We start from the raw sequence: 27,975 nt of genomic DNA on the forward strand, positions 1-27,975 counted from the left end.
TAGTGCCGACTGAGGTTGTGTATTCCTCTGACAAGAAGCTATGGGATTAGCAAAATAGTCCAGAGATGCGGGTATCTCCTTGGTCACCTCTGAAAACATTCTTCGGTGATCCCCTCCACTACTTTCATAGTGGTATTGTTCCGTACGACCTCTGATAGTTCTCACGCTGTCTTATTGAAGAATGTTAATATTCGTGGCTTTTGAGCAGAGCTGGGAAACTAACTTGCCTCAGCTAGCTCGCTAGCGCGTTAGAAAGCTCGACGACATAATAGGCTGCTGTGCTTTTGGGAACGCGGTGTGCTTGCTGTGTCAGATCAACCGAGCTCTTCCCCAGGGTAATATCTGTGATGTGGTTTTCAGGTAGTATCATCAGTCTGCTTTTTCTTTCACGATTGTCTTTCGGTGTAATCATCTGCCTTGGCCGTGAGATGAAGTGGCACCAGCTGACTTGCTAGCTAGCGAGCTAAGTACTCAGCCAGTCCCCAGTGTCTTCACTGCGTTAGCAGAGCACTGCTCTCATTGCGCTGGCTAAAAATACCACTTCAGCTCCCATGCTAGGTGCACCTCCAAAAGTGGTGGGCTAGTCCGGCTTTTTCTGGTTACATTGCTCGCAGTTTGGCACTCTACATGGTCACTACAGTGAGTTTGAGGCGACTGGAAGAGCGAGTCGGACCCCGCGGTTGTGAGCCGAGCTGGGCTGATCTCACGTTAAGTCGTACCGGCTGCTGGGCTTCAGGTCTCAAGAGGAACGATACTTGGCTGATCGGTGGCCGAATATCATTTCACCCTAATGGGCTTGTTCTTTCATCAGTCGTAATATAACAAGCCTTGGTGTGGTCCAAGGTTTGAAGACCGAAACTTTATAAGAAGAAATCTTCTGTGTTTCTGGTGTCTGAGACTTCCGAGGTAGACTTGATCTGTCCAGAGCAGAACACCATGTCGGAGGATAACAACGCAGACAAGTTCATCAAGGTAATCTTACAGTCAAATGTGAATCTTGTGGTAGTTTTGACACCTGTAGTGATCTACATTGATGATGGAAATATTCTATCTCTGCATGTCTGCTTTTGGAGATTAAATCAATCTCTCAGCTGAGAACGTATTTCATTTAAATTTTCTTGTCAACATGATGTTAATTGTATATTGCTCAATGATGAGACATTATAAGTACACTTGGATCTTGTTTTATGAGACAGCCATAGATTGATACAACATGACGGCTCAAGTATTTATTTGTGACATGTGGACACGTGAAAAATGTAAAATGTTTTATAGAAAGTTTTCCCATGATGAAGATTACTGTGGAGTTTAGATCTTGGTTACTAGTTAATGGTCCTTAATCAGCAACATTTCCATACGACCTGGTACTGGGATTTGTTCTTGGCTTGCTCCCTTCAGTGTCTCACTGCACTGGCATCTATGACAGCAATAAAATGTGATCTTGAGTGGCCCTGCCCTCTGCTTTCACAGTTGGGAGAGAAGAAGTTGAGAAATGAAGCACACACTGGTTGTCCACTGTGGCTTCTACTGTAAGGAAAGAGTAGCTGGTGAACTGGCTAACTTTTGATTTAACACAGGTTCTCTGTTATCAGGACTTTGACATGGTGAACCAAGAAATCATCAGGGTAACCTATGATGCAAAAGGAACTTGCTCCAGAACAGGTTCAGTTCAGCGCATTGGATCAAAGCATCTTAGTTCTTATCTCCTTGATTGCTTTACAAGAATCACCAGTCACACTATGCCTAGTATTTAATGTGTTGCTACTAATTTATTGATAGTGCATGTGGTTTGCGTGTATTTACTGTGTCTTCGATCAGAATTTGCTCAGAGTACACAGAGACAATTGGTTGTTAGATTTATTGTTCCGGGCATAGTGATGTCAGGTCATTCAAAGATAAGAAGTTTATGGTACAGACAGCTGAGTAGTTGTGTACTAAATACCAGCCCCTCGTGCTATGCCGCGTGAATGAATCCCAGTTATCATCAGCGTCTTTGTGTTTACACAGAGCAGATTGGACTGGCCAGGGCAGTGGAAGGACATTATGGTGGCTGCTGGCAGGGGCACAAAATTGTACTGCAGTGGCCAAGACCAATATATTTGTAGGAGAGAAATCAAAAGGCTAAATTATTTATTTTGTGTTCTTCACTCAGGGGTTTTGTAGCTTACAGTACAAACAGATGATGAGTTTGCAGCTCGGGGGGTTGCTGACGTTGTCTCCCTTCTTCCAGGATTGTGCCCCAAATCTTTTTATTGGCAGCAGTGGCCGAGCTTTCCCAGATGCATGTGTTTTATGTCCGCCAAGCTGTCTTTTTCCAAGAATACTCTGTGTTAAGGATTAGCACTATTGTGAACCGAGAGAGGTGATAATGGATATATGGCTGTTATATAACCCAGTGCTAAGACATTGGGAGGAATATGCAGTGCACCCTTGCAGCAGAATGTCAGTAACATTTGCCAAAATCTTTTCTAACTTATAGGAGAAATCCATATTGCGAGAGATAGGAATTACATTCTGGGTGTTGGGAAATCATTTCCTGAGTTTTAGCAATGATTAGAAACGGTCTGAATGGTGCAGTAGATTTTCTTTCCCTTCTCATGAGCTGCTGCTTGTACTGCATGACATAAACCATGCTGGCATCCATGAAAAGTAAAAGCATTCCAGAAACTTATCCCACGGTTTGCAGTTGCTTGCAGTATATCCCAAAAATCTGCCTCTTTGTTTCTTTTCAAATATCTGATACATTTTCTGGTGCGATTTGTCTTACAATCAGGAGTCATCCATTCTGGACGAGTACAACATAAACTGGACACAGAAGTTGGGAGCTGGCATCAGTGGACCTGTCAGGTGAGTGCATTTAGACTTTCCTCCTGTCCTAAAATGTTGTCTGTTCTGCCGAATGAACTGTGTGTATTTCTGCTGGTGCTGCCAGAGCTTGGAACAGGGTTATTTTATTGAACTATGACCAGAACAAGTTGTTCTAGCAGGACACAGCATCATGGTTGAGAAATCGCCTGTTAATTTGTGTTGCTAGTATCTGCGCAGGTACGTCACTGTCATAAATCGGCCATCATTTTTGACAACCATAGCTTTGGACCGCAGTATTACACCGAGAGAAATCTGATTCTGACATGCTGGCTTAAGTCCAGCTATGAGAGCAGCGTCATGGTCCATTGAGATCGTTTTGTAGTGTAGTGTAGTTTTCATCTGAAAATAGTGCATTGTGACTCAGAATATTCTAAAATCTCCTGATGTGATTAAGAGATGAATATTGCTATATTCCCTGACCCCTGCAGTGCGTGATTCAATCACTGTTGTGGACGCTACTGCAGAGATGATGATGTCAGATTCAGATCATTTGTTAACTGTTGAATGGTCAGACTTTGTGTTTGCTGCCAAGGAAAACTTTCCCACAGGTTTGCAGCCTATTGCTTCTCCTGTGGCTTTATTGCATCATGTTCACAGTGGCACCAGTTCATGAGCACAGCTTGATCTTATCCGTAGCACATATTTGAGAATTTGAAATGACTTGTCACCTGCTGTAAGGGACTGAACCAACTACTAGTGTGTAACCGTGTCACACCTTGCGGCTGCAGAGTCACCAATCCAAGCTAAACCTTCTGTGCAAGTATTTGGCCGGTAGTTGAAAATCTTGTTTATACATATGTGTAACTATGTTGGAGATGTTTTAGTCGAAAAGTGTACAGATGAAGCTAACCTTCCTTTGAAAGTCTGGACTCAGATTGAATAGTTGATGCTACTGGATTCGCGAGGGATCAGTCATTTCACTCAGCAGTTTCTTCATCTGTGCACTTCCCCCTGCATTCTTCTAATGGTTTCCGCTGACAATTGGGGAGTATTCTGTCACAGGAAGGTGCACGGTTCTAAAATACTACCAATAACTAACTGTGACTTTAAGACATGAAAAACCTTTTGAAGTTTGGTAGACCTTGAAGCCAAGAAGCCTCTGCATTGCTCTACATCACTGGCATAATCCCTTCATAGGAATATTTTTTGTTTGTCGACTACAAAACGTCACAGAGAGGTAGTGGCTGCTCCAGCAGTTTCAAAGTCTGTTTTATTTGTAGTTTCTTTTGTGCAGGCTTGTCTGACCTGCTGATTCCAGCTAGACACAGGCTGTAATAGATCAATGGCTGTGACTGATTCCTTCTGTTCATTCTGTACTCTAAAAGACATCACAAGTCTGGATCCGGAGACAGCAACCTGTTATTTCCTCATGTGTGTAGTTTTGGCCTCAAGTGACAAGAATACTGAGAAACTGACTCATCAGGCCTCCATGTAGACGCGCTCTATGATTCATGCTGTACAGTTTCTTTTTCGAGCAGCTCTTGCTCACCCTGCCTCTTATTTTTCTGACTCTGTTTTTCGCTCTGATTTTATGGAGACTTGCTGTTGCTGTTATTCACTCCCTGCTCGCCTCCTTCTGTCTCACAGAGAAGAACATTTGGGTCTTTTACTATCCCAGCCCCCCTCTGTCTAACTCTGTGATTCATTAGGTCGGTATTGCTTCCCAGTGAAGTGAACTTTGGCCGAAGCAGAATGTTTCTTGCAGTAATGGTTTAATAGTGTAATCTGAGTTCAAGGACCAGAGGTGGCTTCTAAAAGTGAATATTTGAGTCCTTGCACACGAGAAGAGTGAGGAAAAGAGTTATTATGTTTCTTCGAAAATATCATTTATATCAGCATGCTCCATATTTAATCTGTTTTCTGGTGCAATCCTACAATGTAGGAGTTGCTCAGTTTACTTCAACTCCATGACGCATGAGAAATATGACATACACAGATGGCTTTCTCTTTGATTTTACTCTAGTTACAAAGATGCGGACAAGGTTTATATTTCTGTAACAAACTGTGATGCTGACAAAATACAGTTCTTAACTCTAGCTAGTCGGCTGCTGTCTTGTCTCTGTGCTTGTATTAGGTCAAATTTACAGCACATGTTACTGAGACTGTAAAAGAAGGATGCAAATGTTTGTTTTTTTTTAGTTGCAACACAATATTTAAGCACACAGAAACTGTCAGTGAAGCTTAAACTCATTCATAGAAAATTAGAAATGAACTCCTACACAAGTATTACAAACTCATTTTCTGCACCTAAGCAGTGTTCACACACAGTATAAATACTATGGCTGATGTGGTTAGTCCTTGATCAGAAGAAATTGAATGTACTTCTACAGTAATAATATCATATTTCTGAAGTAATTCTTGCAGTAAATGGCAGACAATTCCCTGTTTGCAGTCACTCAAAAGGGAATATCTTCTGGTTCTCTTATACTGTGTGTGTAAAACAGAGGTGGGCACATATTTGCACCTAATCTGGGGGGTGTTCTGTGGTTTACACATTCTAGTGTAAAATCTCTTCAATACTGGGAAACTGGTTGGGTTGCTCGCTGCCTTTCACATCCACATTTTTGTCCTCTTGGTGATCAGATAGTGCTGCCAGCTGTAACAAATGTATTTTAAAAGTTGTTCTTATCACAGCTGCAAAACATGCACTGCAGCTGTGTGAGAGCCCAAAACCCCCCACTGTAAAAGAACGGACCGATGAAATGATTACGATCTCGTCATATAAACACATGCTGGGAAGAATTAACAGTGCGGGAGGAAAAACGAGAGGAAAGGGATCAGCTTGGGTTGCATGTTAATTTAAGCTGAAGCTGGAATGTAAATGAGTTAATGACTGACCTTTGTTTTCCTTTTGTTTTTCCATCTCCAAGACTTCCTTTTTCAGTTAAAGGATAACTGTGTTCTGTTATGCTGCACTGCCCCACAAAAGAAAACAGATATTTGAAGCATAAAACCAATTCACAACAGGCTGACAAAGAATATATATTTGAAACTGACAAATAATATGATTTTATCAGCCTCAAAGCGACATTTAAAGACGACGAACGGCATGTTAAGTTGAAAGATACAGATTACAGCCGCAATTCAACATCGAAATCAGTTGTGTTTTGTACTTGTAAAGACTGGAGATTGTGTCTGGCATTTCATTACACATGCAGTGTCCTCAGAGATACATTTGTGGATTTAGGCCTACATGAATAAATCAGACTTCACTTGATATTGATCATGCTTTTTATTATTTGGACAAGGATGCTGGCAAATATTTGGGTGGCACAGGCAGTACGTCATAATGACAGGCATTTAGAACAGGTGACTCAGATAAGTGCATCATCACTGACAACCAGCACAACTGGCTGATAATAGAAAGTGAGAAAACCCCTGCCTGACTACAGAAACTGCCTTACTTAATCTTGACATGATCGCATCATTGGCAAACTTTGTGTTGTGTGAGATATTTATTGACTCTTGTTTTCTTCTGTCCAGAGTTTGTGTAAAGAAGTCAACTCAGGAACGCCTGGCCCTGAAGATCCTCATTGATCGGCCCAAGGCCAGAAATGAGGTTAGAGGAAACTCTGTCCTGCTTGTGATGAATGCTTGCTGTTTGCTGTCTTTGCCTGTGTCGATATGCTTTGTTCTGTCTGCCAGCTTGTTTTCACTCTTTATTAATTCTTGTTTTCCTTCCTTGTCAATCTGTCTCCCGTCTGTTTGTATGGGCTTCTTTGTCCGTGGCATTGTCTTGCTGCAGTGAACGGTTTGTCTTGCAGCCTCTCCATGTCATTAGCAGCCCCCTGTTTTGATCAAGCAGCTTATACAGCAGTTAGGCAGCAAGACATGCAGTCAAAACAAGCTCCACAGACTTGCTTCACACAAGCTCCAGCTGCTGAACTGCGAAAACTGACAAGCAAATACACAGATTATTACCACTGAACAACATATTCTCTAGGCTCTTCTATCATCTTCTTAAATGATAATGATGGCTCGGTTTATGTGTTGGGTTTCGAAAGGTTTATTTGGTGTATCTAGCAAACAGCCTTTTGCTTTGTCTGACGCTGCATAATTTGGATCATTGTGATTACTTGGCAGCTCCGCTTTATTCGTTGCTGCATAATTTGCAGTTACATTTGTTAAATCTGTTGGTTTTATTTGACTGGTATGAATATGTATTCGCTGAGTTGCCCACTTATTAAAATTAAATGATCCAAGCATCTATAATGACAGAAAGCAAAGAGGTGAAACATTTTAACAAACTGTGAATGCTCTGTTGTCTAAACACGTGTTGATTTCGTGTTAAGTTGCCATTTTATCATTTCCTTTAAGCAGGGAAATGTGCAAACCCCACACCAGAGTATTATGAGGACAAACAGACTGATTGTGTTGAGGACGTGATGCTGTTCTGTGCTGCAGTTATTTCACATGGTTTTCCAGTAAAATATTCAAGTGAATCATTTCGTACACCGTGTTTGATTCTCTCATTACAGGTACGGCTCCATATGATGTGTGCCAACCACCCAAACATAGTGCAAATTCTGGAGGTTTACGCAAATAGTGTCCAATTCCCGCATGAGTCCAGCCCGAGGTAAGGAGCTCCGAGCGTGAATTTGTTTCTGTAAAACCCTGAGCACTTATTTATATGCTCTGTATGTTAATTCTGTCCCCTCTCTTTCACTGTTCCGTTAGACCATCCTCATCTGTTTTGTAATTTATTTTTTTTTCACAGAGCGAGGCTCCTGATCGTTATGGAGATGATGGAGGGCGGTGAGCTGTTCCACAGAATCAGTCAGCACAGGCACTTTACCGAAAAGATGGCCAGCCAGGTCACCAAACAGGTAGGTGAAAACGCACACAAGCACCTACTTCAGTGTGCTACAGACTGTTTTTCTATTACTTTCCTGAATGTGACTTTGTAAATAGTTAATCCTGGCCAGGCTTTGTCGGTCTTCGTCTGCCTTTTCCTGTGAAACATTTTATTTCTGTGGGGAACTACACGTCCGGCGGCCTCTCCATGTCATTAGCAGCCCCCTGCTTGGATCAAGCTGCTCACGCTGCATTCGGGCAGTGAGACATGTGGTCAAAGGAAGCAACACACAGCAGCTCAACTCGAGGCTGATTAAAAGGGCTTCGACACACACACACACACACACACACACACACACACACACACACACACACACACACACACACAGAGCCATGTAGCTGGTGTCTCAGTCTGATGTCTTTTCCCCTGTAGATCAGTCAAGCGTTGGAACATTGTCACTCCCTAAATATTGCACATCGTGACCTGAAGCCAGAGAACCTGCTCTTTAAGGACAACTCTCTGGTAAGCTGTTGGAGTTACATTTCATTTCATGTGCAAACATAATTACAGCCGTTTACCACCGCTGCTGTTCTGGGTGATGCTTTTCAGCTAATTAAGTCTGCACACAAAATACAGTATGTACCATAAAGGAATGGGAACTTTGCTGGACTGTATGACAGACAGGAAAGACGGAAGTTTTCTTTGGCCATGTCTGGCCGCATTTGGCCAAGATCTTGTAGAAATATCCGATCCATAGTTGCTGTGATAGACTTTGAAATCAGCCCTTGCTCTGGCAATGACTTCAGCGATATCCCAAATGGGTCTCATCAAGGAAAGCCTCTGAGATATGAACAACCGGACATGTTTTAAAATATGTTTCTGTGCTCACTCCACAGTCATGCGCCTCACTCTGTGATTCTGTCTTTTCTGCAGGATGCACCTGTGAAGTTGTGTGACTTTGGCTTTGCCAAAATTGATCAAGGAGACTTGATGACCCCTCAGTTCACTCCTTACTACGTAGCACCTCAGGTGAAAAAAAGTTCACTAGAGATGTGTTGCTTCCTCACTGCTAACGTTCAGCTCAGGCTACACGGACTTTACCATGTCGCCAATTTATCAACGTTTCACACCTCACAATGTTCTGCCCAGTTTAGTTGTCAGTGTGAAGGTTTTCCAGATACGAGCTGTTTGTAGAATCATCAGGTCTGTCCTGATTAACATGAACATGTTTGATATTTAAGAGGTGAAATCTTCATGATGACGATTCGAACTATGCTAGATACCTATGTTCTGGCAACGTTTCCCTGACAACATTAGGACAATGTTTCCCTGAGATTGTTACAGTAATGATTTTTAAAATACATTACAGAAATGTTTCCCTGAAACGTCATGCCAGTGTTTCTTTCAGAACATTAGGCCAACATTTCTGTGAAAATGTTGGTGTTTTTTTCTTTTTAAACCACATACAATACTATGGTGTGTTTTGTATACATACTGTGCTATGGTGTTTTTTCAAAGATATGCTATACTATGGCATTTTTTCAACAACATACTGTATACTGGCGCTGACTCCTGTATTGTGGCCCAGCATGAGGAGCATCTTAAGCACATGAAAAATAACTGAATGCGTATTATCTTGTTGTCTTTCTTTTTCAGGTACTTGAGGCTCAAAGAAGACACCAGAAGGAAAAGTCTGGAATTATACCTACCTCACCCACTCCTTACACCTATAACAAGGCAAGACTCGTGGCCTTCCTGGCCTTTTTTTAGGCGCTACAAGCTTGATTTAATGCTGAAGTATTTTTTTAGGTAACCATTTCTTTCCTGTCTGCAGAGCTGTGACTTGTGGTCTCTCGGTGTGATTATCTATGTAATGCTGTGTGGCTATCCTCCGTTCTACTCCAAGCACCACAGTCGCACCATCCCAAAGGACATGAGGAAGAAAATTATGACGGGAAGTTTTGACTTTCCTGAAGATGAGTGGAGCCAGATCTCTGAGATGGCCAAGGACATTGTACGCAAGTAAGTCTTTATCTTTTTTTCTCTCTGCTCAAACAGCTGAATCATGTAAGACAATTATTGTTGTTTTTTCTGTTTACTTTATGTGATAGCTGCAGTAGGGATAAAGATGGTAAAATATAAGACGAGAGATGGGGGTGCATGCTGTGCGTTAACCATTAGGTTGATTTTATTTCTCAGACTCTTTAATGACACAAACAGCTAGATATCTGAAACTGTTCTTACATTGTTTTGTGTCATTCCAGCAGACTCCTTAGACTAAATATCTCCACTTGTCTCGCTTCTCTTCCTGTCACCTTCCATCTTCTTTATCTTTATTCATCCCATCCCTCTGTTACTCTCACTCATTCATCCTCCTTTCTGTCCCTTAATTTATGCTTCCTCCTTTCTACATCTGCTCACTGCAGGCTGCTGAAGGTGAAGCCAGAGGAGCGGCTGACTATTGAGGGAGTCTTGGCTCATCCGTGGCTCAACTGCACTGAAGCCCTCGACAATGTGCTGCCGTCTGCGCAGATGATGATGGACAAGGTGAGTCTTGGATTGCATCGGTTTACTACGGTCTTGCTGCTGCTCCTGAATGAACTGACCAGCAGAGACAGCTGTTGAAAGTTATCTTTGCCTCATCTTCCTGTTGTTAATATGGATTTATAGTCTACGCTAAGGGTTAATGGGAATCCAGCCTTAAGTACTTATGCTGCTGGCTTTGATTTGTACTTCGTATTAACCCTATATGCTCTTGTTGTGCTTCTTTCACTGACTTGTGATACAGAGCACAGGCAGTCAATCACAGTTCTAGTATTTCCCATGTGATTTCTCTGTTGGCCCGACATGTAGATACATTTTTAAGGTGTCAGCTGTGGTGTTGCTTAGGGATTAACCTTGGAGCCTATGCACGCAGCCACCATAGACACGGTGCAGCCCCTTAATGCACATGTATCAGCCCAGCTTTACTGTTTGTTCTGTGGCTTCTAGGCGGTGGTCGCAGGCATCCAGCAGGCCCACGCAGAGCAGCTGGCCAACATGAGAATTCAGGATCTGAATGTGAGCCTGAAGCCACTAAACTCTGTCAACAACCCAATCCTCAGGAAGCGGAAGCTACTGGGGTATGATTGCTTTTGTTGAGTTTTTTTTTTTTTTTAATTTTAAATGTAATCACTGAACTCATAAGTTACGGTATGTTTCTGATGTTTCCGTTTTCCACTGTGCACCGATGAGCACTCTGGATTTCTGATGTAGTCTGTCATGTTTGTTATTATATATTTTAAGTGGTCTTTGTATTTCATAAAATGTTTTTTGACGAAATATGTTGTGATGTCCATGATACAGCCCCAAGCCCAGCGACAGTTTCTTCATTCATGACCCGGAGAACGGAGGGGAGGACTCCAACGTAGCGCTGGAAAAATTACGAGACGTCATTGCACAGTGTATACTCCCACAAGCTGGTCAGTAAACGGCATTTTACTGTATTAGTACCTATGAAATGCATACTTTGTACACTGAACGCTAGAACTTGCTGCATTACAGCGCACCAGAAATGATTTATTTCCATTGTTCTTGATGTCGGCTTGCTGAGTGAAATAAAACGTGTCTTCAGTAGATTTGCTTTTCAGCCATTTCTATTCAGCTAAGAAGCCTTTTGCCAGTTGATGATGATGGAAGCAAAACAAAGACACACTGTCAAGAAACAAATGATCAGCTATTAATAAAATTCTATTTCCTCCCATTTCTTTGGCTACAAATTGAGTTTGGCTCTCTGAAATGCTGAGGAAGCCCTCCATGTTTGAAGGGGTGTAATGAGTAAACACTGCTGGAATGGTACTGATGTATTATAACTTATGTAAGGCATAACTGTGAAGTCATTCTATTCCCAGTGGAAAATATCACTGAGACAAAAGAGAGAGAGAGTGGCTTCTGATGGGAATGCTTTCTTTGTGCAGGAGAGAACGAGGACGAGAAGCTGAATGAGGTGATGTATGAAGCCTGGAGGTTCAACAGAGACTGTAAGCTGCTGAGAGACGGACTGCAGGGGCTCAGCTGGGACGGTTGGTACCATTTCATCTGGTCCGAAATGGCATTTTAGGTTCTCTCTCGTTCATTGGTGAATCTTCTGAAATCATCAACATAACTACTGAATAATTCTCATTTGTCTCAGTTATTTAGATCAACATATAATTAGGCAAGATGGTAAGTTGAGTTCAAATGTTTGGTTGAGTAATGATTTCATGGTTACTGTCTTTCTCTCGTTAAATGAATGACTGAAAACAAAAATGCCAAACGTAGCTTAAATCCAGCTCCTCAAATATTTTTATTTATTTATTTTTATGTCTTTTAAAAGGACCCCAGGAAGACTAGCGGCCATTCAAAGGGCAGCTAATGGGGATCCTAATTAAACAATTAAATATGAAGATCGATTGCTTGTCTTTGTTTTACTAAATATCTTAAGTTTTTTTTAACATTAAGTCGCACGGATTTTTCGCTATATCGTGGGATTTTGCAGGATATCACATTCATCATTGTGACAAGCTGCGTTAAAGAATGCCGCTGGAGAAAGGATATCTGCCTTTAATGTACTCTGCAACTGGCGGATGCTATTATTTTGACACACCCACAGAGCCACACTGTACAAAATGTGGCAGGAAGTCATCAAACAAACTTCACACTCGAGGTCCTGACAACGTAACAGTTAACCAAACTATCTAGACTGACTTAACCACAAAAACACAAACACTAATAACACTGTAACACTAGCAGAAGCCACAACAGTGACATTTAAACCCCCCAACACCCTGAACTCCCATGGTGCATTGCAGCATAACGGTTTAGTTATAGCAACCGGTTCTGCAATCTCTACACGATTTTACTTATTTTGCAATGAAATAAGCATTTTCTATCCTAAAACAAATGACATCAATATAAATATATATCAAAAAGTAATAATGAAAATATTTTAAAAGAATATTTAATCGAAATAAAATGTGGCCCGTAGCATCCGTCTCCTCTGTCTGCTGTGTGTAGCAGCATTCAGCATCTCACCTTGTCCATTTCACATAGACATCTGATCACTGCACATAGTGTTGCTCTGCGGTGTGTGGGGAGGGTTTATAGAGCCCTAGAATATATATACATCGTAAAATAAAATAGGGCCACTACTTCACAGATTTTTGTGGGAGGTCAGGAACGTAACCACTCCAATAGACGAGGGACCACTGCATTGTGTTGTTTGAACTAAGGAGGAAGTTTCTCCAGCGTTTCCTGACATTTCCAAGTCAAAATGATTACCAAGTAAAACTGAGCAGCCCTAATTATTTAAACCACAAACATCAACAGAAATCACTGAATATGTTCTGCTTTCTAATTGTCTCTGGTGAAGTTTAGTCGATGATGGATTAAGTGGGGGAAAAAAAACGATGATTGGCTGTTGGTTCAGCTGAACACTACAGAACAATACAGCAGCTTCTGTTTTACACTTAAAAGCATTTGCTCTTTTATGAGTCAGTTTTCATTGTTTGTGTAGTTGTCCGGTTCTTAACCACCACCTTTTCCTGTTGCAGGACGAGCCTTCTCCGATAAAGTCGACCGCTTGAAGTTGGCTGAAATAGTGAAACAGGCCATTGAAGAGAAGACGAATCTCCAAGAATCTCATTAGCAAACGCTGTCTTTCTATCTTCTTTTTATATTGTTTATTATGACCCTTTTTAACCCATATCTGTAAAGAGGCTTTTTTATGTAAAATGAAGCGCTAAATTTCTTTTGTTATTTCATAAATTCACTTGCAAGACCTATTGTTGACCTATTGCAAGAGCTATTGTACAGCTGTAGATATATTTCAAAGAGGACTCATTGGTACTATAATTTTTTTTAAATGGACACTTGCAAAGGACACGGAAAAAAAAAAAACTATATTTTCATTTTTGCAACAAAAAAAAAAGATAAAAGAAGAGAAAAATCTGTGAAAGAAATTATTTTCTGGGAGGGAATTTTTATTAGCTGCTTGTCCAGCTTATCCAAGATGTCATGTGTTTTATCCCAGTAATTTCATTTTATTCTATTTTATTTTAACCATCCTAAGAATTTTTATTTACTGAAAGAGAGAGTTCCATTATTTTATACCTTACTCGTAGCTTGATAGTGGGCTCTAAAGTCGAGAGAACCTGTCTGCAATGTGACTTTGTTCTTCCACACATTCTCTGAATCTACAGATGGATCTTTGTAGTTTTTTTTGTGCAACTTTTCCTTTGTTGCATGGAAGTCAAGGAGGAATGAACAAGAAGGCAAAGAAAGTCTCATAAAATAAAATGCAGACCGAAATTTCTCATTTTGATGCAACCCATTTCTTAAAGCTGGTAAATGACACTCTAAAAATATCTAAGTAGACTGAACAGGCTTTTCTTTCTGACTTACTTGGATGTTTCGGAAAACGTCTTATTTTTTTGAGCTTTTGCCGTACAGTCTTCTTTAAAAGAAGTTGTAGTTGCAGTGAAAAGCTCTGTTTTAGACTTTTTGGGTTTTTTTTTTTTTTTTTTTGGTCAGATGCTCCAGAGTCAAGAATGAACTTTGACACGCGACCTAATCCACGTGCATATCACAAACTCCGGCTTCAACTCATAAAGTGACGATTTGGTCTGTCAGCTTCCCAAGTTTCAGTCAGGCAAGTAAAATGAACCATTTCAGATCATTTCATCGGCTGTTGTTGTTTTTGTTTTTTTTCTTCCCGTTTCTGCTGTGAGTTTGAGAGGTCTTAAGTCCAGTCTTTTTTTTTTTTAAGTTGTTGATCTGTGAAACTGACACATTCTGAGTTGCTTCGATGTAAAGTGTTAAACTGCTGGAATTCAGACCTGCATAGTTAATATTTTATATTTTCTCAGAACAAGAATGTTCAAGCAGAAACACACACAAAGTGGCATTTTTGGTGCAACGCCCTTCTGACAGAAAAGATCAGTAGGAAGGTCTGTTTGGATTTCAAACTCATAACTTGATGTTCTACTGAAAGTGCAATAGGACTATGATGTAATCCTGTTTTCATAATGAATGCATGTACATAGTAGTGAGATCATCCAATCTGTCAGTATTACTGTCTGACACGGACCTTTCCTGCTTCATTTCACTGGTCTGAATACCAGCTTGTGCTCCCTCCCTACACTCACCCTTTAGTTGTAATTGCTGTCATATCAGAGTGAAATCTTCACTACACAATTTTACTCTACTGCTTCAGTCATATCTGATGTTATTTGTTCAAAGAGGGGTTGAAAGAAGGGATTCGTGTTCGAATGAGGCCATGTTGGAGCTACACTTGGACCGTCGCAGCACTTTGATGGCTAAAAACGCATGTTGTCTTGTTTAGTTCGGGTTATTTCTCATATTCTGTTTGCTTCAGAAATTCTCAAGTCTGTTGTGAATTCTCCTTTGATGAAGTCTTTGTACAGAATTATTTCTGTAAACACGCATTCATGTAAAGATGACTGCATTAACTATGAGTTTCAAGAAAATCGCAAACATCGGTGCAATATGTCATCGCTGTCCAAGTCAAATGTGTCTCGTTTTGCTATCCTCAGATAAACCGAAGGATTAAACGTTCACCTTTTATTTCTTGGCTACACAAACAATTTAAAAGCATTTTGTATTATCTGAACATTTGTCTCCTGGCTAAACGCAGGGCTGTTTTCGTGGCTCGTGAAAAGACATTTCGGAGACGGTAACAAAATGTAAGCTTTTTTTTTTTTTACACCATTTGAAGAAAAAGTGCAAGTCTTCCTTTGTATGTCTATTTCTAATTTAGGTTTGGCTTAAAAACAAAAACAAAAAAAGCTGACATGATTCTGGGATTCTGTTAATTAGTCTCCCTTAAAAGCTCAATGATGTGTTTGAAAAGGCCTTATTACTACATGGCTAAGTTTTACGCTCTAATGTGCCTTGTTGAAAGGGCGGCATCTTCATCCGTTACTGCTCTCATCAGATGAAATAAAACAAAGGAGAAACTCTTTAAAAGTAGACTGATATTTGTCCTTTTGCCTGTGATTTGCTTGTTTTCCTATGAAGATACAAAGTTTTTTTCATTCCATATTGCTGCGTATTGACTTGGAAATGTTTGCTGAAATTAATTTAGTATCATATCTGGAAGGGAAAAAAACTAATGTTTTCCTTAAAGTATATGTTACTTTTAAAGTGTTTAATTTCACAACTGGGAAATTGAAGGAATAGTTCAGCATTTTGGTAAGTTATTGTTTTCCCGCCTCCAGTTTGTCCAATAAAATATTAAACTAATTATTTACCATGATATATCTCATGTTTCTAAACTTTGTAAAATCAGAATGTTAAATTCTAATTTTGCCTTTGTGCAAATGGATTAATGTTACAAATTGTGCCATTAATTGGCACAAAATCACAAAACAAACATTTAAATTGAAATAAAAGTTATTAGGTAAGCTAACAACTGCTGCTGCCTTATACCTTGTACGTATCGGACAAAAATCTGAATTTCAGTGTACTCCATGGTACTCATTTTTGCAGAATTAACTGAACTTCTTGCTAGAAAATGGAACCAAATGTTGCTGGTTTGTTTAACTTTGACCATGTTTGTGTGGATGTGTGACAGTTTGTAATTAATTTATATACATAGAAATATATATATATGCTTGTGTGGTTCAGTATGCAGCACCTTCTTTGTATTTCTGGAGGTTTATCAGAGAATCAGAGCTTCTTTAATCTCTTCCCCTCTCACCCACAAATGACATAATTTATATCTTCTGCTGATTATTGTTGAAGGGCAGTGTATTTATTAGCATTTTTGTACTGTAAAGTCAAAGCATGCATCTTTATACGGATAGTCCGAACAGTGAACATCCTAATAGCAGACACCGTTTGCCTGCTGTTTGCTGCTCAGCCTGGCTCAGTGTTACTGAAACTACCAGAGGAAGGATGTTTTTTTTCCTTTTCTTGAAGAAGCAGCCTCCCTCCTCTGCATCCTTTAACTGAGTAGTTGCTGCTGCAGGTTTCTCTCAGATTGACATTCAGGCAAACCCAACTTTAGACACGTTTGACAAATACTAAATGGCTTCCATTAGTCACTTTCTCTTACTTGGCTGCAAAATTTCACATTTTCTACAAGGGAAGAGGCCAGATTTCTTGTTTATCCGAGCTCTCCCAACACGGATGAATCATTGTGCCCCCCCCCCCCCTTTTTTTTTTTATTACCTGACGGGTAGAAATTGTTTCGTCAGCACTTCTACTCTTGATAAATACCAGTTGCTTCCATCTCCTCCGCAGTATATGTACTCGTGTAGTACAGGGAGGAGTTTGAGTTTCAGAAGATGCATAGTTCTTTGGGTTTTCTGACATCAGATGTATGTAAAGAGGATGGATTTATTCCTCCTGAAGTAGCCGTTTCTGTTGAGGACAGGAAATCATTTGTTTTCAGAGCCTTTTCTCTCCTTTTTTTTTTTTCTGGTCTGGCAGTTAATGTAGCATGAATCTCTCATCAAGGACTTGCTGTACTTTCGGTTTCTTCATGTATTTTTGCCCTTTCTGCCTTCTTGGAATGTCATCAACATGCTGACTTTGTAATAAAGGAATTCTTTTGACTTTTGAACATATTTTTGTAGTGATTTATGAGTGTCTCAGTGCACATTTATATTTTGTTTGAACACTAAAGACTTTGTAATGAGGGGAATTTGGCTTGTTGTGAGAGGATTTCAGTAATTAATGGTAAGTCTCTAGTGTTGCTTCTGTAATTAAAGATACTTTTAACAGACAATCTATGATATTCTTTGTTTTATGTTTTATTTATTTTGCTGATTTCAAACAGTATCTGTTCAATGTGACATTTTAAGTTAAAAATCTTTATTGCAGATTGAAGACAGAGCAGATAGAAATCTAGAACAAAACCATCTTAGGAAATTTATAACCTCAGAAACACATATACACATTGAAAAAAAAAAAAAAAACAACCAACACAGACAGACATGCTCTGTAACACATTTAAGGCACTTTTTAAATGTCAGAAAGCAACAACAAAACCAGAAATTTGCTCCCAGGATGGAAATCACACCATCAAAAGCTTGAAAGATTATAGAGTAAAGTCTGTTTTACACGGGGCAGAATATTTCTTTTAGTTGAACTGAAAGCAGGTCTTCAACGGCAGCGGTGATATTATGACACAGACCAAAGTACATGCAGTACAGACAGTAACAGGTGAGTGTCATGAGATTACTGCCATAAAAGACAGTTTACATATACTTTCCCCCATTAGAGTCCATTTATGCACATTAATGATGCCTTTAATTAAGGTGTTAAGAAGGGAACACAGGAAAACATCCATTTAAAAGGGGAAATATTATGGTTAAATAGGTTTCATTGCGTTCTCAATGCATATTAATGGATCTAAACAGTGTCTAGTTGTGATAAAGCTCCAAGCTGCAATGTGTTTCCAATTATTTCTGGTCAGATTTGTAGTCCAGTAACTAAAGAGTAGCTTGAAAACAACTAGACACAGAGCAGATCAATCTTTTAATCTGCACTGGCACTTTAATAGGTTAAACATAATCTGTACGTTTGGAATGTGTTTTTCTAGAGCTTTGGTCCTTTTTCCACTACCACATATATTCTGCCCTTCGGCTCACTGAACGCAAGCCGATGCTCCAAGACAAATTCCCTGCATGTGGAAATGCACTTGGCAAAGCAGGCGAACTCTAAAACGCATTAATTCAGTGCTTCTGAAATTCACCCTGGCGTGACGCAGAGGGCCGAGATCTGAGGTGTTTAAACAAAATAATTGAGCTAAAATGGAGTTACAGTTGCAGCAAATCCATTTTAGCTCCGTAATAAAACTCCAAACCCAGTGGAAGACAGTGATGATGTTTTAACGGGCTGGCTCAGTCTGAGTCCTCGTCGTCCAAATATTCTTCAGCGTTGCTGTGTGTGCGGGTGATGTCTGAAACAAGACAAATAGACAGTTAACGACATGAATGTTGCAGTTTTTTATGGCTTACATTATTCGGCAAAATCTCTTTACCTTAAAATAATAGTTGTTTGTCGCATTTATTGCACATCAGGTTTCTAAGCATCTGTAGCTTAGCTGCACGAAAAACCCTGTACAAGAGTTATTGATGATATAACTGAAGCTTTACATCTACTGTAAAGGATCCTGTTGTTTAATATCATTCTCATCTCTTGCCCCTTTTTCAACAAGGACTTGCGAGACCAAAAAAAAATCTCATCTAATTACACACAATACCCATATTGCATGCTGTTTACACAAGACACAGCAATAGGAGACGGATAAAACAGTATGTCTCATAACAACTGGCAACTGCTCTACAATAAACTAAGAAGCCTGCCACCAGTACTTGTCCATTTAACAGCTAATGACTAATGAAGCATTTTTCCCCGCATGGCATTCACAGGACAAAAATAGAACATTAGACTGGCAAACAACAAACCTAAGTGCCATTTCTCTTGTGTTTGGCAAAGTTTAGCAGCTCTGTGCAGAAGCTCAGCTAAATTTTAAGCTTTCTGAACCCTACCACCTGTTGATATAATTGTCAGTTAAGGCCTCTGCTTACCTGGTTTATTTAAATTTCTAGAATTAAATAGACATCATACACACGGCAAACTATTTACTTACTACTAACGGACCCTTGGTGCTGATGTGAAGGGAGATTATCTAAGCTTGTTGCTTGTCAGTTCCTTTCCATTGACAGTAAATTCAGTTGGAAGCTTAATAATAAAAAGCATGTTTATTCTGTTCCTGGTCGTATGACGCTGTATATGTGAGTGCTGTGAGGCTGCCCCCTAGTGGCAGCTGCACTTACTGCTTCCCTGCTTCCTTTTGAGAAGTGAAGCACACTGAGCGTTGGTGGCCATTTCCAGAGCCAACTTATTCTCATTGTTCCGGACGTCTGTCCTCGCATCTGAAACAAACATGATCAGGCTAAAATAAAATACAGAGAGCAAGAAAAACACAAAAAGATACAAAGACAAATGCAAGGACACAAAATGTTTGCAGTCAGCTGGTTCTCCTTTGATGAAAATCTTTTGCTTGCTCAGTTATGATTTCCATCCAAATCAAGTAGATGATGTTCTGGTCAGTTTCTTTTTTTTTTTACAGAAACAAATAGGACACATGGTTCTGTACTCACTTTTGTTAAGCAGCATTTCCACAATGTCAGAGTAACCCTTCCAGGCAGCAGCGTGCAGCGGAGTGTCTCCAAGTTTATTCTAAAACACAAAGCACCATCATTACTCACAAACACCCTGACACGACACCAATCCATCATGCTATGGAAATTAATTTTTTTCAAACTAGCTGAAAGGTGAGTTATCACAAAAAAAAGTTTGCTGGACAGAGTTTTAGTAGCTTGTCATTTTTCCATAGTTGGAAGAGCCAATGTGACTGCAGTCTCTGTAACTTCAGCTTCCTGAAATAGCTCAAGATTCCACATGTACAGATGGCAGGCAAAATAAATTAAAAACCAACATGGAATTTCTTAGCACACAGCCTCCAGAGCAGCTTCAGTGCATGCTAAAACAAGCCGCTTAAATTTCCTAAAACTGTAAAAACAACTTTCTAAAACATAATTTGGCATTTTGTTGATGATTCCATTGGGCACAGCCTATGATTTATTTCAAATTCCACACATTGTATACTAATCAAACCATTGAATGAGCCCTTGTATCCTGACTAGAAGCATTTGTTATGACTCGCCCTTTTTTTCACATTTTTCTTTTATTTTTTTGTCAGCCCTTTACCTGTTGGTTTGTTCATTTTGGCAGTGTGACTGTTTAACGCTTCAGTGCCTTAAAGTCATTACTCAATTTAAATAAATGATGCGATAATGACCTCCCTCTGTGCAGATGGGTTGAAAGACGGTGTTAACGCTGCTGTTCAGGTCTGACTCGATGAAAATTCAGCTGATTCTGCCATCGATCAAGAAACGATCCCGTGGTTGTACAGGGTTTTCCATTCTCACCACATCCTCATGCTTCTCTTTTTGCAATGTGAAATCGGCTGGAAAATCCACATGATTGCAAGTGTGGGACTATAACCCTGATGTTTTTTGCCGACAAGCGAAGCTACTTTCATCTCTGAATGAGGTTTTAAACCCATCTCACCTGCTGGTTGAGTTCCACGCTTGGCTGGCTTAGCAACAGCTCCACCACATCTGACAGGGAAAAAACAAAACAGATTTATTGTTATTTATCACGCAACAATCGACCAAGAACAATGGAGAGCTGACACCAAGTTCCTGTTTTTGTGTTCTCCCTTTCTGATTCAAAACAAATCTGCTCAAGTGTCACAATTTCAGATTTATTCAGTCACTGATTCAGCAGTTTCACAATCTGTCCAACTAAAATCTTTAATAAATTCAAACATCACAGCCTGCCAATTCAAAATTTTAGTGTTTGTCAAAAGGAAATTTCCACTTTTGGATGCTGTAGCCCCTGCAAACATCCCATCGTCATCATTAAAAAGTGATTTTTTTTCTGTTACCTTTATGTCCTCCATGGCATCCCCAGTAGAGGGCAGTGTTTCCAGCTTTATCCAGTCCGTTGATGCCAACCTTGTTCTCCACACATTCCCTCAGCCAGCTCAGATTCCCTGTTTGAACACACAAATACGTGCATATAAACACACAAGACACACACACACACACACACGTTTGAAAGGATACGTTTACAGAGGTTTTCAGCAGGTACAGAAAGGCATTATAAAGGTCAAGATTACTTTCATTGTCTTCAGAAAGAGAGAACGGTCTTGGATGAAAGGAGTTTCTTCATCCAAATACAGACATGTAACAAAAGATGATTAAAAAAAAGAAATGTTTAAACATCTACATGATCATACCTCGTTTGGCTGCTTCATGCATTGGATTGTCAATAGACTCTGCCTGCTCAGCCACTGAAAAAACAAAAGATCTTCAATGTGAAACCTGTCACATTCAATACATAATCAACTTAACTTCTAAAATTTATCCTACTGCACTTCAGTGAGCATCATGTCTTTAATGTTATGTATTTAAATTTAATGAAGCCAAATGAAAGAGTCCGAAAATTTAAAAGATTAGTCAGTTCTGCACCAAAAAGGTGGCATGAAAGGAGCTAAAAATCGCTCATCTAGAACTAACAGACGCATAAAATGATCAAAAAAGATAATTAAATTATTAATCACAATTATTTGGACGACAATTAAGTAAGGCCTAACCAGCACATTTAGTAACATTCACTAATACGACTCTTTCCTCTTCATGATGCCTACGTTACTGTTTTTTTTAATCATCACATACATGTAATGATATTTTACATTTTCTACTCACCATAGTTACTTGGAATTAGTCCTGTCCTTCCCCTGCATGTCCCTTTCCACCAATTAGTGTCACTCTGGGGACGAAATTAAAGCAGACTTTCTTGTTTTTTTTAAATAAAATATAACTTACAGAAGCAAGCCAGTACAAATAAACAGGGCAAACAAAAAAATTAATAGAATTAAGTGAGAGGAGATGTAGGAGTGAAAATAAGAAGGGAAAAAAAGCCTGGCATCAAAAATACTACCACAAATGGGGGACACAAAATGCAAATACTGCAAGAATGCGATCCCAAAGAAAAAGGAAGAAGAACTGTAAAGATTCAAACTCAACAAGACATGTTGAGAATTAAAGAGGAAGGTGGCAGCGTACAATCTGGCGTTTTACTTACCGTGTCAGAGATGTATAAGATGTCTCCTTCTTCAAAGTACAGCTCATCTGGCTGGGAAAAAAAAAAAAAAAAAGACAATTTCACAGTGACTCAGGAAGTTGTATTCACACTAGTCTGACCTCAAGACTTGGCACTTGTGTCACATTTAACCCACTTTCTTCCTCTTTTTTTGAGAGTCTACCCTAATTTAGTCACTGTGTACACATGCATTTTAATGCGGTGTAACTAGGGCTGGACCCGAATATCCCAAATATCCGGATATTCGTTCGCTACGGCACTATCCGGATATTAATTTGGTATCCGAATATTCGCCCCCCCCCCCCGTTACCGGGCAGAAAGAATATGCCGCGTTACTGTCTTCCCTCCGCCTTCGGCCCACATCGGCACTTATCGGCTCGTCTCATCATGTGATCACATAAACGTATACACATATGTCCATGTGATCACTCCCTCCTCCCCCCAGACGAAAATATTCGGAGCTCGTCTCTTCCCTGCGCCTTCGGCCCACTTCGGCTCGTCCCGCCGTGTTCTTCGGCTCATTTCGGCTCCTCCATTCGTGTTTGTAAACACCACCCGAATGGCCGGGTGGCTGCCGACTCTGACGTCGCGCTTCACTTTGTTGCATAAACACAAGTCAAGATGCCGAAGACCTCTGCTGAAGACAAAATGAAGGCAACGAAGGTCGGTTTACACTGGGTTCAATCTGTCATCAGGAAATGTTGGCCAGAACTTTATAAAAATGAAAAAGGATCCGAATTTTCGGGCCGTCTGTGTCACAAGCCAACGCCGTGCCGCATTGCGGCGCCCCCCGCCCCCCATCGGACGTTACGGGGCGGAACGAATATTTGGATATTCGTCTTTAATAGGGCCCGAATATTCGGAGGCCAGAAACCACTATTCGGGCCAGCCCTAGGTGTAACGTGAATGTTTTAAAGGGTATGAAAGAGGGATCCATGTCAAAGTTTCCTTGGTGAAAACTTTTTATTTTGTTTTTAATTTTAGCGGTTTTTTTGTCCTACTCGGAAAATATCAATTCACAGAAAATTAATCTTTGTCAATCGTTCGGCTTCCAGCTTCTAAAATCAGAGTTGGATGTGATTATTATCTAAATATCTCATTTTTGGACTGTTTGGCGGAAAAAACAAGCAATCTGCAGACATTAATTTGAGCTCTGAGAAACTGTGATGGACAATTATCCAAATATTCTTGGAAACTATTCTGGTATGAATGTGATGTTAATTACTCTACTGTGTCATAATAAAATCTCCACACAAGACCATGTAATAATAGGAAAACTAATTGATAAATAAAATAGCACAAATGGTCATTAGAAAGCATCAAATGGTAGAAAATCAATGCAACTTTTCAATAACAAGAAGCTCTTACTGTTCTGGGGTCGAAGGTGAACAGCGCTCTGAACACCTTGACTTGGCCTATCAAAGAGAAAACACATAAATTGCATGTTAGATGAAACATTTGTAAACAATTTGTGGTAAGAACCTCATCCCTGTTTGCAGAAGCGCAGTGAACAGAATGTTGTTAAACCATGAGGTGAAACCACACATGATGCCACTTCACTGCCCGGCACAACAACCAGCTACAACCACTTTAGTTTCACTCCAGCTGAGCTTGCAGGTGAATGCAAAATGCAGCTTTAATGTGGTAAATTACTCTTGTACAAGTGCAATAATTCAGAGGTGCGACATCACCCATAACCTCAATAAAGAGGTGCAGAAAAATAAAGAGGCGTTTTGCATGAAGCAAGCATCGAACCCTCTTCAGCCAATGAGAACATGTTTTCTTTACATGCGGTGCAGGGACAAACACACAGAGTGGTCCTTTTGTGCAGCTGCTTCGTGGCCTGAAGCAGCTCGCTGTCCAGCCTGGCGTTCGCTCTGCGGGAATGCAATCAGAGTGGTTGTGGCCTTAGCTGACAGCTGAACTAGTTTACAAAAGAGCTTAAAGAGACAGTGACAAGCTTCTAGATTTATGTTTCATTAACTATTCCCACTATCTGTTTATTTTGGGGACAAAAGAAAACCTGAAGTTACATCCACACATACACACTCAGTTTAATAAACAGACTGATGAACAGGATAAACACAAAAAACTTTTTTTTTTGGTCAAGATCAAATCTATCTAACCGAGAACTAAAGGTAATCTAATTCTTCTGAATGGTAGATAAAGATCAGTCACTATGTCATGATATGAACTTCCCTTTCAAAGATGATCAGATAACAACAGGCTTTAAACACACACAAATCATTGTATGTTCCTATTGTGTGTTTTACCAGTTCTTTAAGTTAAAAAAATATTATTGGTTCATTTAATGCATTACTTCTTGTGTAACAATGTTTATCTGTGCTGCAATTGATAAACTAACAAAAAAAAAAACACAAAATGATACAGAATCTACAATCCTCACAAGCCACAATTCATTCACAGTGTAATAAAGATGCTGATAAATCATGCAGAGCCGATGTTGAATTATTTACTGTAATATGTTTAATATGTGTGACGCATAAAAGTGGTCGAGCATCTTCCGTTTCACTACCTAACAGGTTGCACGGTTGAGACTCCCCTCTGCCGTTGCTCAGGGTTTCTATTTAGCTAACACACAGCTTCAGTGTCTCAGAAGGAGAGAGGCCGAGTCGCTGCACAAGTCCTGCTCTGTTCAACACAGCAAGCATGTCAGCTCTGCAGGCCCGGTCATGCAGCTTAAAACACACAAAAGCCTGTGCTGACGAGGCCGTCTCTCGCTGCATTTTAAACCCTCAGGCACATATAGAGATAAATTTGAGATAAAAAAAATAGATAAGAAAATTTGAGCCCCAGTCTGAGCAAAACACTGTCACAGTATAATATATTTGCTTGTGGCTGTATTTTTAATGATTTCCAGCTGTGTTATTTTATTGCAAACGCAATTACATAGCTCTAGTCTTGCAGCCCCCTCCCAGAAAAACGTGTCTGATCTTGGTGGTTATTCGATTCCCCAGTCCTGTTCAAAGCCCAACCCAGCAACGAAACCATGCAAGCTTCTAATCTGGTGTACGAGACATTCCACATGGCTCTTATAGTTGAGCTGAGAATCCTTTTTAACACAAAAACAGAATCGTATTTTATGTAACATTTAGACTTTGAGAGGAAAAAGTAGAAGCATGACAAGAATCATACATCTGAATACACTGCTCACAGGGTTTGAGCCTTTACAACGTCAGAAAGATGTCATGTGTGATTCGATTTTTCCCTTTGGCCTCTCAAAAGTTCCATTAAAGAGATAGCTACAGAACCACAATCCCAAATCTGGGACATGTTAACTTTAAATTCCTTTAGAAACAGAAAAACCATTCAAGCCTTCAGATTTGCCCTGAAAATTTCTGCACCACCACATACAGCAAGAAATAAACAGATGTAATGAACCCTCAGCTATGCAGGACACCTCGTTCTGTGCCCTCGACAGAGATGCCTTTCATTCTCACAGCTCTGCATCTCCACGTGAATCAGCCGTGACTACATAAAGCACCAACTTTGCCAAAGAACATCAATAGCTCCGACCGGCCATCCACCATGACAGACGACTTCACCTGCTGTCACAGCCAGGTGAGGAGTCATGCAGTTGACTCATTAACAACCACGAAGCATATGAACGATAACGTGATTTTTGTGTGTGTCAGTTTTCACACAGCAGGCAGGCAAACCTACACACGTCTGCTGTGATGCTCCTGCATTAGTCATTGGCGTGATTTCAAAGCATGTGTGCATCATAAACATACATCAGCTTTACCGACAAATACAAAGATGGTTTTCTACTTTCCATATGTGACTTTTTTCCCTTTTTTTTTTACACAAATGTCATCTGATATTTGATGAGTAAGATGTCTACTAGCTGAAACCGATGTGCTCTGCATACGCCCCCTTGCTTCATGAAATTTAAAAAGCTTTTGTTTAGAAAATTCAACTTTGTTGTCATTTAAGCTATATAATAAGGTCTTTTTAATATTGTGACCATCGCATTTGGAGTATATCTGTGAGGTTAGAGTCAATATTTGATACAAATCTTAGCAGTAGCACCACTCGTTACATCTACTAAAAGTACCACATTGTTGAATCAAAACCTCTTTAAAACCTTACTTTAATGGCATTTAAGTCCAACGTTTTGCCTCTCATCAGTGAAGGACACTCCTCTAAAGTAAAGCAAGTCAACATTGATGAAAACTGCATTGATGTGATAAAAGAGACGTTTGCAGGAAGTGAGCCAGACAGACAGTTTTTATCTCATGTACCTGGACAAGGAGGATGTTTGTGTTACTTTTGCACCTAATAAACTACAAACTGAATCCTTGTTTTACTACTAATATGAATATGATGCCATTTTTTGCATATTTTCAACTCAACTGTGCAATAAAACTAATAATACTGACCCAATGCTTATTACTGGCTGTACGCTCACATTGTACCTCTTTGTATTTTTGTAACACTCTATACGGCAACAATTTTTGCATCTACCAACTTTTTTGGCACCTTATTTCTATTTCTGCAACCAGTGCAATTTGCATGCTAATTGCATGTTGATTCCTACATGGCTTCCTTATCGATCTGAATGCAACATGTGAACTACTGGATAGCTTGCATTTTCCCAGTGGGGTGAATAAAGTATCTGTCACACTTGTTGCACAAACGCAGTCCAGAAAACAAACCCTTTTGCAAGACAAACATCTCTTATTATTACATTTATGAGAAACTCAAACATGACAAATGCTCAGATTTCATCAATATTTGTCTGAGTAATAGACACATGTTGCAACAATTGGGAAGAGGTTACCAGAATAGACTCTGGAGGAAGTCAGGCTGATGTCATTGACCATATGGACTCATCACCACCTTTTAACCTGAATCCAGTGAATGCAGCACTGTCCTGACATGAATGATGGAAATAGGGAAGTGACAGAGGCCTGCTGCTGAGAGCTGGATGTCCCTGACAAGCAGCAGTGAAGCCACGAAGACACTTTAAACAAGCTCCACTCCAGTCCTGCCACACTCAGCCATAATATAGACTCCTATTAATCAGTTTGAAGCTTTTAGTTCCTTCGGCTGATAAAAGTTTCACAGACAAACGAGTCCAGCCGAAGCTCTGAAGTGCTCACCGCCCATTAAACGCACATCGCCAACAAGGTGCGCTGCCCTCCTAAAAACGCAAGTTTTGGCTAAAATTCAAACAACAAAATCCTCATACTGTCCGTCTTACCTGGTTTGGCCGGTTTAGGAGGAGGCTTTGACATTTGTGAGGTTCAAAAATACAGTGAAAAGAGACGCCGTGAGTCGTTTCAGCCACAAATGTCGCTGGGCTGTGAAGCACTTTGCTACTAGCGCTGCCAATGAGGAAGTTGAGTTACGCGGAAAAGTTGCTCTGCGCATGCGTGTATAACATACCGACTCTGCAACGTTAGATGGGTAGGGTAAATCTAATTATTACCTGTCTTTATTTATTGTAAACAAACAGCATATCATAAAGAATACAACAATATTCTACTGCATAAATTCAAACTGACTGAGATTTTCTTTCACCATGAGGAAAAAAGCCCTTAAAGTTGCAATTTAACTTTGTT

The 27,975-nt window shown here is 40.0% G+C and overlaps 2 protein-coding genes across 2 annotated transcripts; one reads left to right on the forward strand and one right to left on the reverse strand.

Annotated features, from left to right (window-relative positions):
* On the forward strand, positions 1-17,629 carry mapkapk5 (MAPK activated protein kinase 5). The gene is made up of 14 exons (XM_022209120.2): positions 1-972; positions 2,774-2,847; positions 6,352-6,427; positions 7,347-7,444; positions 7,586-7,694; positions 8,096-8,185; positions 8,597-8,692; positions 9,320-9,400; positions 9,498-9,685; positions 10,090-10,210; positions 10,655-10,785; positions 11,009-11,124; positions 11,620-11,724; positions 13,234-17,629. Exons 1-14 carry the CDS (start codon positions 937-939, stop codon positions 13,326-13,328), a joined length of 1,416 nt encoding a protein of 471 aa, XP_022064812.1. The 5' UTR covers positions 1-936; the 3' UTR covers positions 13,329-17,629.
* Positions 17,437-27,754, reverse strand: ostf1 (osteoclast stimulating factor 1). The gene is made up of 10 exons (XM_022209121.2): positions 27,615-27,754; positions 23,756-23,802; positions 22,370-22,420; positions 21,991-22,054; positions 21,522-21,575; positions 21,168-21,275; positions 20,789-20,838; positions 19,816-19,894; positions 19,489-19,587; positions 17,437-18,608 (listed from the first exon to the last, which is right to left on the reverse strand). Exons 1-10 carry the CDS (start codon positions 27,646-27,648, stop codon positions 18,550-18,552), a joined length of 645 nt encoding a protein of 214 aa, XP_022064813.1. The 5' UTR covers positions 27,649-27,754; the 3' UTR covers positions 17,437-18,549.
* Between the last annotated feature and the right edge of the window lie 221 nt (positions 27,755-27,975).

The sequence above is a fragment of the Acanthochromis polyacanthus genome, chromosome 7 (genome assembly GCF_021347895.1).
Source record: "Acanthochromis polyacanthus isolate Apoly-LR-REF ecotype Palm Island chromosome 7, KAUST_Apoly_ChrSc, whole genome shotgun sequence".
Lineage (NCBI taxonomy): Eukaryota > Metazoa > Chordata > Actinopteri > Pomacentridae > Acanthochromis > Acanthochromis polyacanthus.